General features: G+C 37.8%; 1 protein-coding gene across 2 annotated transcripts; it reads right to left on the reverse strand.

Moving 5' to 3' along the window:
* Positions 1–2,402: 2,402 nt before the first annotated feature.
* On the reverse strand, positions 2,403–11,694 carry AREG (amphiregulin). 2 transcript variants are annotated; one of them, XM_036853406.1, is made up of 6 exons: positions 11,217–11,694; positions 9,885–10,133; positions 7,071–7,272; positions 6,195–6,350; positions 4,119–4,230; positions 2,403–2,658 (listed from the first exon to the last, which is right to left on the reverse strand). In XM_036853406.1, exons 1-5 carry the CDS (start codon positions 11,275–11,277, stop codon positions 4,137–4,139), a joined length of 762 nt encoding a protein of 253 aa, XP_036709301.1. In that variant the 5' UTR covers positions 11,278–11,694; the 3' UTR covers positions 2,403–2,658; positions 4,119–4,136. The 2 variants fall into 2 exon arrangements, with proteins under 2 accessions (XP_036709301.1, XP_036709300.1); XM_036853405.1 differs by lacking the exon at positions 4,119–4,230 and having other exon boundaries at positions 11,217–11,466.
* Between the last annotated feature and the right edge of the window lie 905 nt (positions 11,695–12,599).

The raw sequence follows: 12,599 nt of genomic DNA on the forward strand, positions 1-12,599 counted from the left end.
TAATTGTTTTACTAAACTTTTGTTTTAGGGACTAAGAAAGTACATGGGATAGCAGGCAAGTGCCTAGAACCTTCACAGTGACCCGTGACTCTGGTAGTCTGGGTCCTCCCTCCAAGTGTTTCGTGGCAACAGGGAAGATTTGTCAATTCAAATATATTTTTCTGCAAACTCATTATAGCCTCCTTTAGTAATCTTGAGCACTTATGTGGCTTCAGTTACCATATATATTTTGACAACTCCCAATCTATAATTCTTCCCCTCACTGCACTTCAGACTTGTATATCTAACTGCTTAGTAGATGTCTCCTGATATCTCAAAGTAACAGGTCCAAAGCTGAATATATTATCACACTTGTAGACCTGGTTTTTTCCTCTCACCTACTCAATCTCAGATGTGAGGTGAGGGACAGGGTTGATTCAGTTGACTAACTGACTGGGCCGGTACTTATTTCCTCATAAATCCATTAAAAACTAGAAAGGATGATTTTACAAAGTAGAGAAGAGACATTCTTCATTCAAGGATAAATAAAAAGCCATGCTTCCCTCCTGGAATATTCAATAAGCTAGTTTAAGAGATTCCCTACTTAAAATTATGTCACCATCTCCCTAGCCACCGAAGCCAGGAACCTGAGGGCCACCCCAGATTTCTTCTCTTCTCTCACTGTCTTATTACCCTCAGCCTTGTTTTCAATAATAAATCACCTTGTTTTTGTTTTTTAATCTATAAAAACATCTCCAAGTACATGCTGAGTCTCTTTCCCTGCCTTAACTTCCCAACTTCAAGTGTTTTTCTTTTCACACTTGGAATATTTCAACTGCTTCCAAGCTAATCTTCCTACCTCTGGCTTCCTACCTTGGCTCAAGTCCCTTCACCACATGGTTGCCTGATGACCTACTTGGAACACAGATTTGATCAAGTTTCTACCCCTGACCAGCTGGCTTGAATGATTCCTCATTTAAATTACAGTACAAGTTAAATGCCCTGTGTGACCCTGTCCTTACCACTCCAGCTTCTGTTACAGCCTCTATTGACTTTACCCTCTCTGTTTCAGTAATACTGAACTATTTTATGTATTTTCCTTTTTAGCACATACTTTTTGATGACTTTGTAATTTTGCTTGTGCCTATAATGGCTTTCTCTATATAACTCCTACTCATCCTTCAAGGATAATGTTAGGTGACACCTCTCCAGGAAGCCCTCCCTGACTCAGTCAGCCTGGGCTGGGTGAGTACTCCCCTAAATCCCATGGATTCCTGGTACCACACCTCATTCAGTTATTTACTGCACTGTACTGACAAGACATACTCTCTCCCGCCAACTTGGTGGTAAATGTCTTGTATTCCTAGCACTCTATTTGAATCATCCACAATAAATATTCAGTAAATGAAGTTGAGGAAAATGTGTACTGTAGATGTGCAAGCAGAGGTGAATCACAGGTTCTCAACACTGGCTGTAAATAGGAAACATCTAGAAATCTTTAAAAAAATACAGGTATCAATGACCCACACTTGTCCATTTAAGTCAGAAGCTCTGGGAGGGAGGGCCTGGACACTGACATTTAAAACTGAAGTGATAAGGTAGGTGAAGCTGGGAGCCAATTGGTTAGACAATCACTGGGCATGGATTTGGTGAATGCTAGAGACAGATGTAAGTATTGGTGCTTGAGGTACCTTTCATTCATGAAATTCTATGAGATGATTGCTGGAATTATGCTTATTATTGGTTCATTTTCTCAAAATATTCCCTGCACAATATAACGGTTGTTTTGTTTTTCATGCAGGTAACTCAACTGACCAGCCAGGAACCAGACTGAGTCATTCCACAACATTAATGTTCTTGAAAGAACACTCATCACAAATACACATGTATTTGTTTAAAATAAGAAGAGAGTAAGAAAAGAGTAGCAAGTGGAGAAAAAGAAGAGTGGGTTTTAGATACTTTTACATTTATGTCATGATATTAGGGAAAGATGTCTCAAATCTAAATACTTCCTGGTTCTCTTGAAATGCCATATTCAAACCTTGTCTCCTCCTTGTTTATGGTGATAATAATGATGGGCAATATATTTTCCTTCTTTTATAATATCTGTGTTTACGGTAACAGAGAGGCCATGCCATGTGTTGATTTTAGAAGCTTTCCTAATTAACAGGATTTGGAATAAGTTCTACATAGAATAAGAAAGACCAGTTTGGGATATTAGTATTTGTGGGAGGGCTAAGTGATTCTGGTTTATAATTTTCCCATTAAGAGTGCTTTCTAAGAAAAGCAGTAAGTTTTGGAAATGAACACAAAAACAGTAAAAAAAGGGAAGGAACTCCTTTTAAAATGATCATTTAAATGTTAGGAGAAAAATAACCCTAAAGTCTCACAATGTCAAAACTAATATTCAAACTCTCAATCTGTTTGATTAAAAAAGTTTATTGAGCTGTAAAATAAATACATTTCCATTAAATATTAAATAAATTATTTACAACTTGAAAAAATACTTTTTATCTCCATGCATCTTTATATACAGAAATAAGACTTAGGGTTAAAAAGTGACCATTGAAAGTTTAAAACCATCAGAACGGAAAGGTTCTGTTTTCTCTGGATCCACTGAAAAGAGGAACCAATGCATCACTCAGGGTTGTGACTTGGCAGTGACTCGGATCTGATACTCTGTTAGAAAATAAAACAAAGTGTTAGAGATAAACTCAATTCCAACATAGCTTTAAGAAAATGTCAAAGAATAATCAGGAATCAGAATTTCTGTCAATTTTTTTTTCTAGGATGTCTTGTGAAAAATGCTAAGAGCTTTTCATAGACAAACTATCCCGTTGACGTGAATCTTTCTTTCACATCAGCTTTGGTTATATGCCTACTTAGGTAAAGACTGCATGTGCTCAAACCTGTTTCATCAAATTCTGCTTAATAAAACTGCAGCAATAGTCATGAGAAATAGTTTTCCTAACCAAATCTATGCAGTGGATATAATTAAAAATGAAGATGAAGTGTCTCAGTGTATTTATGATATACAGTTAATTTAAGATAATTGGTACCAAGGGCATAATAATAGTAGATACCAGTTATAGGCAGCCACTATGTGCCAGCTCAGCATAATCCTTTTCCTAAAGTCATTCTGGACCTCCTTTGAGAAATTTCAATTGCACTAAATAACCAGAAATCAACCCTTATTCATGCTGGTGGTTTTAGCTTCAGATCATTAAGCCAATTCATTAATAAATTTTGATGAATAAGTATTGAGTATAGAATTGTCATGGATAATTATCTATTTCATGACTTATTGAGCTAATTCTGTAACAGGCTCAGAACATAATGCCTGTACTTAACCAATGCTAAATATAGTGGTTCTCCAAGCATCTGGAGTGTTGATTAAAAATGGTACTACTGACTTAGTAGTAGAACTACAATATATACTCTGACCAAGCTGCCTCTCAAATCTGAACCCCTTCTCTCCTCCTATTTCTTTTCTGTATAAGGGTATTCCACCTGCTGTTTCCACTTCCTCCCATTTGTAGCACAAGCTCCTGGATGCTGGCTCTTCACCATGTGAGCTCAGCCTATCAGTTCAACCTTATCTTCCCCAACGCCACTTGAACTAGGCCATTTCTCAAACATTTCTAAAATAATCTAGCCCATATCACACTATTTATCTTCCTTTCCCTTTATAATCTCTTGTCCCCATCTCACCAGTTCTTCGAGGCTCACTTCCAGTGCCATCCGTATGCACATGCTTTTCTGCTCCCTAAATGTATCCCACTGGATTCTATTTCTCCTTCACTGGGAACTCCTCATATTCCATTGGTTCCTTCCTCATGACATATTTTACTTCCCCTAGTATTCTCATTCCTTACACTTTTTTTCTATCTACTAAACACTAAGTTGTCTGAGAACAGAATTTGTGTCTCCCTCATCTTTATATCCCTTATAATAGTAAGGACATAGTCCCTTCTCAGTACTGAACTCCAGCTCATGCTCAAAGAATAACACTTTAATGTAGCCAGTGTTCACAGTGTATAATTAAGAAAACATGCTTTGCTCATTTTTCTTCATATAATACATGTTATATTTTTTTTAATTGTAGGATATTATATAAAGATATCTTTTAAAACTCAAACCTGTAATATTCTCTTTAGTTATGCTATGGCATGTGCATTTCCATTTTCTTGTTGAAGTTTCTTTCGTTCTTCAGCTGCACCTTCATATTCCCTGAAGTATCGTTTTCGAAGCCTTCCGAGAACAAGATATTCTACTGTTATCAAAGTTCTATTCATCTATATATTGACTGGGGTTTCATGAGTATAGGGAATTCCTTTCATAAGTTGTTATAGACCGTTGCACACTTATGGACCACTCCACCAAAACAAAACCTAAACCCAGCTAAAAGTATCACGAATGTTCTTCTCAAGGGGATCTTTATGTTGACTTTACATAAACATATTTTCAAAGTACTGAGATTTAAATAAGTGTGCCTTGAGATGCAAACTTTCAGAAAGCATGAAACACATTCATATCCTGCCCCCCCCACCACCAATTTAGCACAATTGCCATGCACAATTGGGAGAAGAAGATAGTATAGTTTTACCAGAGAAGGACTGTATGCTTGTACAAATTAATCTGAATGCTTAGTTTTTTTTAAAAAAAAAAACAGGCTTACAAAACAGAGTTTTATTTATTTCTAAATATAATAAATACCTCTAGTTTTATTTATTACTACTTACTACCAAAAAACTCAATGGTCTGAAATGTCTTAGTGTTGTACAAGCAATTCTATTTTTAGTAGGTCTTTATCTACTAAATATTACTATTAAAATCTTAAGAACTTTTGTTGTGACTTTCGGGGAAAAAATCAAGTTCAATTATGAAAAAGCAGCAACTATGTCTTAGGCAAGTATTTGCTATGTGTTTCAAATACAGGGAGAATACCAGAGAAGAGGACAACATGACAAAGTTTTTCCATACTTTTCCAGAGGATTATTAAATATCTCAACTTGAATAATTACAAGCTTAAATAATTCTTTCAAAATATCTTCCCTAACTGGCAATTTCTTCTTCTATCCTTCTATGTCAAATAGTAATGGTTTGTCTGAGGGAATCTTTGCTAAATACATTTGCATATTTGACTTGAGGTACTAACAGACCGAAATAATTTCTAGGGTGTGCAAAACAAATTTAAACCACACATAAAACTTTACATGCACCATAAAACAGTATTCTATGTGTCATTTTATCATTATCTGATCTGAGTTTAAAATAATAGCAAACAATGGCAGAAGATAACCCCTTGTTTCCTGAATGGCAGGAGTAGTAGATCATGTACACAGTCCAGCTGTTAAAGTAATTTACCAAGACCTGAAATTAGAATAATGAGTCTTGCTTTTCCCCAAGCTCTAGTAGCACATGAGTCATTATAGAGCCATTCACACCCTCCCCCAACATCCTTAATTCACTGACTTTTGTTTGACAGACAATGCCATTTTTACATACCCACCAGTGTCTACTACCTGGGACAGTCTAGTTCTAGCATTCATTGGTCATGCAATGAAGTATGTGGTCTGTTATTACAAGCACAGGGAAGATACTGCAGGAATGAAACAGTAATAGAATTGTCCCTGCTTCCTATGCCATGCCATATGGAGGAAATTTATTTTAATAATTGAGTTCCCATATTGCACTTGACAATAATAGGCATAAACTCTAATATGTCAGTACACCATGCTATAAAAGTCCTAACTCAGAATTTTGCATTCTAATAGGAGCAGGAGACATATTTTCTTGGCTCCTGGCTTGAAGCTCTTTGTGATTTTTTAGTACCAAAGCAATATCTCTGACAACCTACTATGAACCAGGCCTTAATTAGCTTCTGGGAGGCTTGTTTTAACTTAATATAGTCATAGATGATATCAACACTCTGAGATTTGGAAGTAACCATGAGTAACCATATAACATGAAACAAAACTATCACTTTACGTTCAAGAAAAGGGTTTCATGTATTAAGTTTCAATGGTGGCCCAAGTAATATCCATTTGACCATATTCTATGAGTTGTCAATGAAGTATAAAGATATAACCAAAGATCATATGCCACCAATAGAATAACTCACCTAAAATATGATACCACATTGTGATAGAAATACTGAAAAAAATTAACCCGGCATTATTTTATTAGGGATTTTTAAGATATGCCTTACTTACAGGAGTGTAATAATAACAGCAATAGCTGTGAAGCTCATGGCGGAGACAAAAGCAGCTATAGCTGCTAAAGCAATTTTTGATAAATCCCTGTCAGCCATGCTGTGAATCTTCATGGACTTTTCCCCACATCGTTCACCAAAGTAATCCTGATGACATCTGCAAACACCCATATTTTAAAATTATAATCACTGAAAAAATTCCAATAAATTTCATGTTTGCTTTCCAGATCATAAACAACCACTAATTCTAACATTAAAAAAAGTCATGCCATACATTTATTTGTATTTCAAAATGATGAGACATAGAATGCATTTGAGCCAAAGATCTATTAGTATAAGAAAAAGTTGAGATTCGTTTGGGTGTGATATTCCTAGAAGACACACCTTTTCATTCTTTGTGCTCCATGTATGACCAACTGATGAGGTCAGTGACTTGTTATGGAGCTAATACATTCCACTATCATTTAATGTGCTAGCGGCTTTTGGGGGGAAGGAAGCTAGAACAACATTATGTGAAAATTACCTTTAGTTCCTTTTTTATCAAGAGGTTTTGTAAATATATATTGTAAAATGATGGTTTTCACCAGGGTTTAGCAAACTATCGCCCATGGGTTAAATCTGGCCATTTGCCAGGTCTTTTACAGCATGCAAGCCAAGAATGTTTTTTCTATTTTCAAATGGCTATATTTTAATTGGTTATATGAGTACATACTTCACCTTGACCCACAAAGCCCAAAATATTTCCTACCTGGTTCTTTAAGAAAAAGTTTGCAAACCCCTGGTTTATATATTGAAAAAAATAAATGGTTTTCTGCAGTTAGGGGTTTCAGACACAGTGTTAGAAATATAGAATTCTACATAATTTAGGAAAACTTACTGGCATGATACTGTTTCCAGGTGCTCTATAAATTTGCATTCTCCATGAATGCAGAAATTTTGGAATTCTGCATCACATGGATTTTTCTTCTTTCTATTTCTTCTATTTTTTCCATTTTTGCCTCCCTTTTTCTTTCTTTTGGGTTTAACTGAAGTCTTTTCACTTTCAGTTTTGTCTTTCTTGGGCTTAACTACCTGTTCAACTAAAAAAAAAAGATTTATTGATAACAGTCTCTCTTCATCTGGAATACCATTTTGGAGACATGAGAGAAAGAAGTCCTAGCAGTGAGAGCTCACAGGGATAACAGCCATATTTGTCTCATTATTTAACACAACTCATACACAACAATTGAACAAAGAGAATATCTGTATTGTGTGACACTTAAAGATCTGAACCCCTTTGTTATTTTATTAGCTTAGAAACATATTTTGAATTTATTTGTATCAGTAATATTATTATTATTGATAATAGGAATAATAGGAGTTACTTGTCTAAGAAAATCCATGAAATATTTTAAACATTTTTTTCACTGCTAATACATACCAAGTTCTTGGTAATGAGCATTAATTTAATTAAACCCAAATCACAGTTGAATGCATTGTTACTATCCAGATGATACAGATGAGAAAAATGAAGTTGAGTAAAGACAAGTAAATTGCACTAGGACACGTAGCTAAACAATGTCAGTCCTGGGATGTTAAAGCCTATTATTTCCCTACCATATTATCTTTTCTCTTGGAAAAAGTTCAGTTCCATTAATTAAAGTGGGATTCGAATATATCTGGTGATTTTCTTTACTCATATTGGTCTTGTGCTCACTATCATAATTGGGAATTAGTGTGTAACACTTGAAATGAAGAAAACAGAATTGTACGTTAGAGTTGATCAATTTTCTCCAACTCCCAGATTACAACAGATTATAATTAATCGATACCTTCTGGGGGCTTATTTCTGTGATCAATCTATTTGAAAAAGGGGAGGCCAGAAATACTTGTACTTGCTGCTTCATAGGTTCATCCTAACTCTTCAGATCCACAGAAACCTTTGTTCAGGGTTACAGTTATACGGGGTATAGTATACCCATATGCTAAATATAAGAAGAAGCAGTTTCCATGTTAAAGCTGTGCATTTTGTTATACTAATTCCTGAATAGTTTTATCTGAGCAAGTATTTAGCAGAGTCCAGTGGAAAGAGCAAAATATCATAATGTCATAATAAAATTAGTCATAATGGTCCTGCAGTACCCACTAAATAGAAAACTCTGGAAACATAGGGAAGGGTATCAAAGATAGAACCCTATGATTAAGGTAATGACCAATAAATATTATGAAAATTTTAGCATTTACTATATCAACATTAACAATAGTCAAATTAAGAGCAATGTTTAATAGGTGGCTATGCAATTTTTATATTGAAACTTTCCTCTGATGATAAGAAAAGTACCACAGATTAGGATAATTCCTCTAACAGAAACATTTCAAATCAATATGATGTACTTTATCAGATATATTACAAATTTTAGACAGAGACAAATGGTCACTATGCTGAAGTGCTTCAATAGACATTAACCCCATGGATCAATTTCCTCTCTGTTTTACAATGCATTGCAATTTTATCCACTAGCCATTTTCATCACCAACAATTCATTTGGCCTTATGAAACGTTAACTTGAAACATCTTTAAGACAATAGTTTCTAGAGTCTTAATGGTCTAGTCTCATCCCCTGCAAAAATAAGAATTATAGATGGACCCCTTCACCTTATGTATTATAAAAGCACAAATTCTGAAGCAAAGGAGGAAAGTGGAGGGATCGATAAAGCTTTTCCCACCTGCCACTTAACCCAGTCACCATCCTCGTGGTGTCACCTGCTCTCCCTTCACCAGTTCTGGGAGCTAGACAGATGGGGAGGATTCAGGGAAACTACGGTCAGGAAAGAAGGGTCCTTAAGTCCTGCCTCCATAGTGGATGTTCCTAGGATATTTAGATCTGATTTATTGATGATCTGCCCTCTAACTCCAAAGTAATATGAGGGTAATGAACAATACTGACCTCTTACTTTGGTACCCTCATTTTAAGCAAATGCTCTTTTTAAAAGATCAGATAACAGCAAAAGAGAAGAAAATTATAGGTCACTGTTATTTAACTGACAAATGAGATTTGGGGTTAAATAGTGATTTTAGCAATATAAAATCCATGCGTATTTGTCCTTCTTCAATATTTCCATAAGGTGGTATTACTGTTATTATTACCAATTTCTCAACATCTAATTCACAAAGGCTAAGATCCAATCGTTCCTCTCCCATTACTTCTTTCTGTTCCCTTACTCGTGTCAAAATGCAGTTATTTAGAGAAAAGTGGTGGTGGGGAGTGGCTATAAAAGCTGAGATACTAAGTATATAGGACTTGTTGATGTTTAATCTGTTTCGCAGATTGGCGGGGGTGGTCGTGTGGCAGAGTATCCGGGACCAAACAGATTGGAGTTTCTCATTCTGGCTGTGGAATTTGGGGCAGAATGCTTAACCTTCTTGAGCTTCAGTTATCACATCTGTAAAATGATAACAATTCCTACTTCACAGAGTTGTGAAGATTAGACTTACTAGACATAAAACGTTTGTTAGAGTTACAGACACATAGGATGTGCCCACCAATAGCTCTTTCCATCTCAGTTGCTAGCTTAGCTAGTGGGGTATACAACAGTCATACACGCAAGAAAGCCCCTGGGAGATCTGGGGAGCAGCTTTTCTTTGGAAGCAGCTTTGCTCATGCAAACCACACATCTTATAGGCTACACTGTCACCTTATCCTCTACTCACCTCTGACTAAATCATCTACAATATAGCCAGATATTTGTGGTTCGTTATCGTACTCTTCTGCATAGTCAGAGTCGATGTCCGAGGACAGTTCGCTACTAGAAGGCATTTCACTCGCAGGAGAAATCTCACTTCCCGAGGACATCTGACTCCTTGAGGTCACCTCAAATCCATCAGCAGTGTGGTCCCCAGAAAATGGTTTCCCTTTCCCAGAGTAGGTGTCATTGACGTCTAATCCAGCAGTATAATGGGCTATGGGAGCAAGAAAAAGGGAAGAAAAGAGAAAGTAAAGCAGAATGCCTTTTCTCACCAGTCAGTTGCATTCGGGAGACAGGTTTATCTTCAAAGCAGTTATTGTACATGTGCTATTGTTTGTGATTGAGTCACTTATGAAAGCAACTTCACATTTTGCCAACACACGGCTGTTTGTTGTGCCAGTTACAGAGCTTCTTTCATTGTTTTCTTTTCCACAGACAGCCCACATTAATTTCCACACCAAAAATATATATATATATACTACCAAGTAGGCAAATTAATGTCATATAATTATTTAAGAAGTAATATCTAAATATTGTCATAACTTCACATACCAAATGCATTTGTAGTTTCTAGAATGTTACCTGTCCCATTTTAATAAACAGGTTCTAGAGATAAATACCAGATTTTCCTAACACGTGCTGACATTTTTAACAAGAGTATGTATATAAAATGTAAAAAGTAGTTGATAATAATTATTCTTATTGCCATTGTTTCTTATTATTGCTCTCACGTAGAGTAAAACTAGGGACTAGGTAAGATTTGGGGGCCAGAATTAAGCCCCTGCTTTATCTTTTAGGTCTCAATAAAGCAGCGTCAGAGTGGTACTTTTAACTTCTCCCTGGGACGATGCGAGGCCCTCTAGAAAAGTAAAAACAAAATCACTTGACAGTGGAGATGGAGAATTTAGGCAGGAGGTAGCACTCCTCGGTCGGAGACTTAACCACTCTTCTCCAAGATCTGCGGAAATCACTTCACCTCTCTGTACCTCGGTTTCTTTATCTTATCTTTATCTTTATTTGGATCACAGGATCTCTAAGTTCTCCTTCAGCTGGACTCAAGTAAGAGTACAAGGATTCTCAGGCTCCCTCTTGCTAGCTTGGAACATCTAAGACACCCACCCACTTTTCTCTTCCACCCAGGGAGTATCCACAGGGAGGGAGGGACCTCGATCACCTCCCACGGGACAGAGCCGGGGGCGCCGAGGGGCGGTTGTTTTGGAGAAGCAGCAGCAAAATTCAAGAGGTGCCCGCGGTGGCAGAAGCGCTGGGCAGCAGCTCAGAGCCGGGATGTCCTCACCTGAGCCGAAGATCACGAGCGACAGCACCACAGGCGCCGGCGGCAGCAGCGGGGCTCTCATTGGTCCCTCGGAGCGGCGGCGGCGCGGTCTCTGGGGCAACTCGGCCGGGAGCTGCTGGAGGGAGGAGGAGGTGGTGGGGAGAGGGGTGACAAGGGGAGTCTTGCGGCCGTGCTCGCAGGCCCGGCCGGGCTCGGGCGCTGGAGGCAGCTCCTGAAGCTCGCCTCGGGATCCCTGGGCTCCGGCTCGCGCGCAAGGTGTGCGAACTTTCCGGAGGCGCGGCGCGCACCTGCAGCTTTATAGGCCGGGCGGGCACCCGGGCATCGCCTGTGACGTCACGGCCGCCGCGGTGGGTGGAGGCGAGCGGCAGCCCCGAGAGAGGTTACTACCCCCAAACCACACACGGATGCCAGACGCCCCACCTTCTGGGACCGTAGAGAGCCGCTGGGAGGAAGTGAAAATTAAACCCCTCGCTGCAAGCTGAAAAAAAATACCAGATCTATGTTCAAGGGAAGGAGTGGAGTTTGGGAGCTAGTATCTGACATTCAAAAATCCCGAACTTTCAAACTCTCTGAAAACCCTCCGAATATACTTGGGTTGATCTAGTATTACAACAGATAGGGATTAACTAGAAAAGTTCCATATTACGATGTAAAAGTACTTTAAGACCAAGAATGACTTAACAATAGCCCGATGTCTTTAACAAGAATAATGAAATGAATGACTTTAACAAGTATAATGAAATGCATTAAATGACTAGAGAGCACACCTCCTAATGAGAAGCTGCTTTATTTACCATATCTCAACCGGGGCTCTTTCCCACCCACTACTAAGAGGCCAGAATTTCCAACCAGCTCCCTTCTGGTTTCTTTATGTGTCCCAGGGCCCTCGTCAAAGTTATTATTTATTGATCATTTATTTTGCAGAACAGTACACTAAAAATATTACCAGTACCATCTCATTCAAAAACCTTGCTAAGTATCATTTTCCCTGTTTTACAAGAGAGGCTAATGTCAGCTTTACAAAGCAAGGAGGACTTTACACAGCTGGTCATGGCAGAAGTCAGATAGATTTAACTCCAAGTTCATCTGACTCTTAAAATCTCTTTCCTCTCTGATAAAGGGATTTAGACTAAACTTCTCTTTGAAAAGAGAATTTCTGGGAGAGAATAATATTTAACATAAAGGAATAATCTCTACTGGTAGCATGTTGGCATTTGGATGAAGGGTGGTCCTAAGATTTTGCCTCTGGAATCCCAAGATAAAAAGGGCCAGCTTTTAGGGCCCATTTAGAAGCTAGTAGGGCATTTTAATCATGACAAGTAGATAATACGAAGAGAGAGGGAGAAAGCTGCTTAATTTGACTAACTTTGATGTAGAGACAAC

The sequence above is a fragment of the Balaenoptera musculus genome, chromosome 5 (genome assembly GCF_009873245.2).
Source record: "Balaenoptera musculus isolate JJ_BM4_2016_0621 chromosome 5, mBalMus1.pri.v3, whole genome shotgun sequence".
Classification (NCBI taxonomy): Eukaryota; Metazoa; Chordata; class Mammalia; order Artiodactyla; family Balaenopteridae; genus Balaenoptera; species Balaenoptera musculus.

Coding starts and splice junctions, on each gene's coding strand:
- AREG (XM_036853405.1), bottom strand. CDS start 11,277: ATGAGAGCCCCGCTGCTGCCGCCGGCGCCTGTGGTGCTGTCGCTCGTG. Junction 6,351..7,070: donor CTGGAAACAGTATCATGCCA/GTAAGTTTTCCT, acceptor GGGTGTTTGCAG/ATGTCATCAGGATTACTTTG. Junction 2,659..6,194: donor GCTGTTATTATTACACTCCT/GTAAGTAAGGCA, acceptor ATTTTCTAACAG/AGTATCAGATCCGAGTCACT.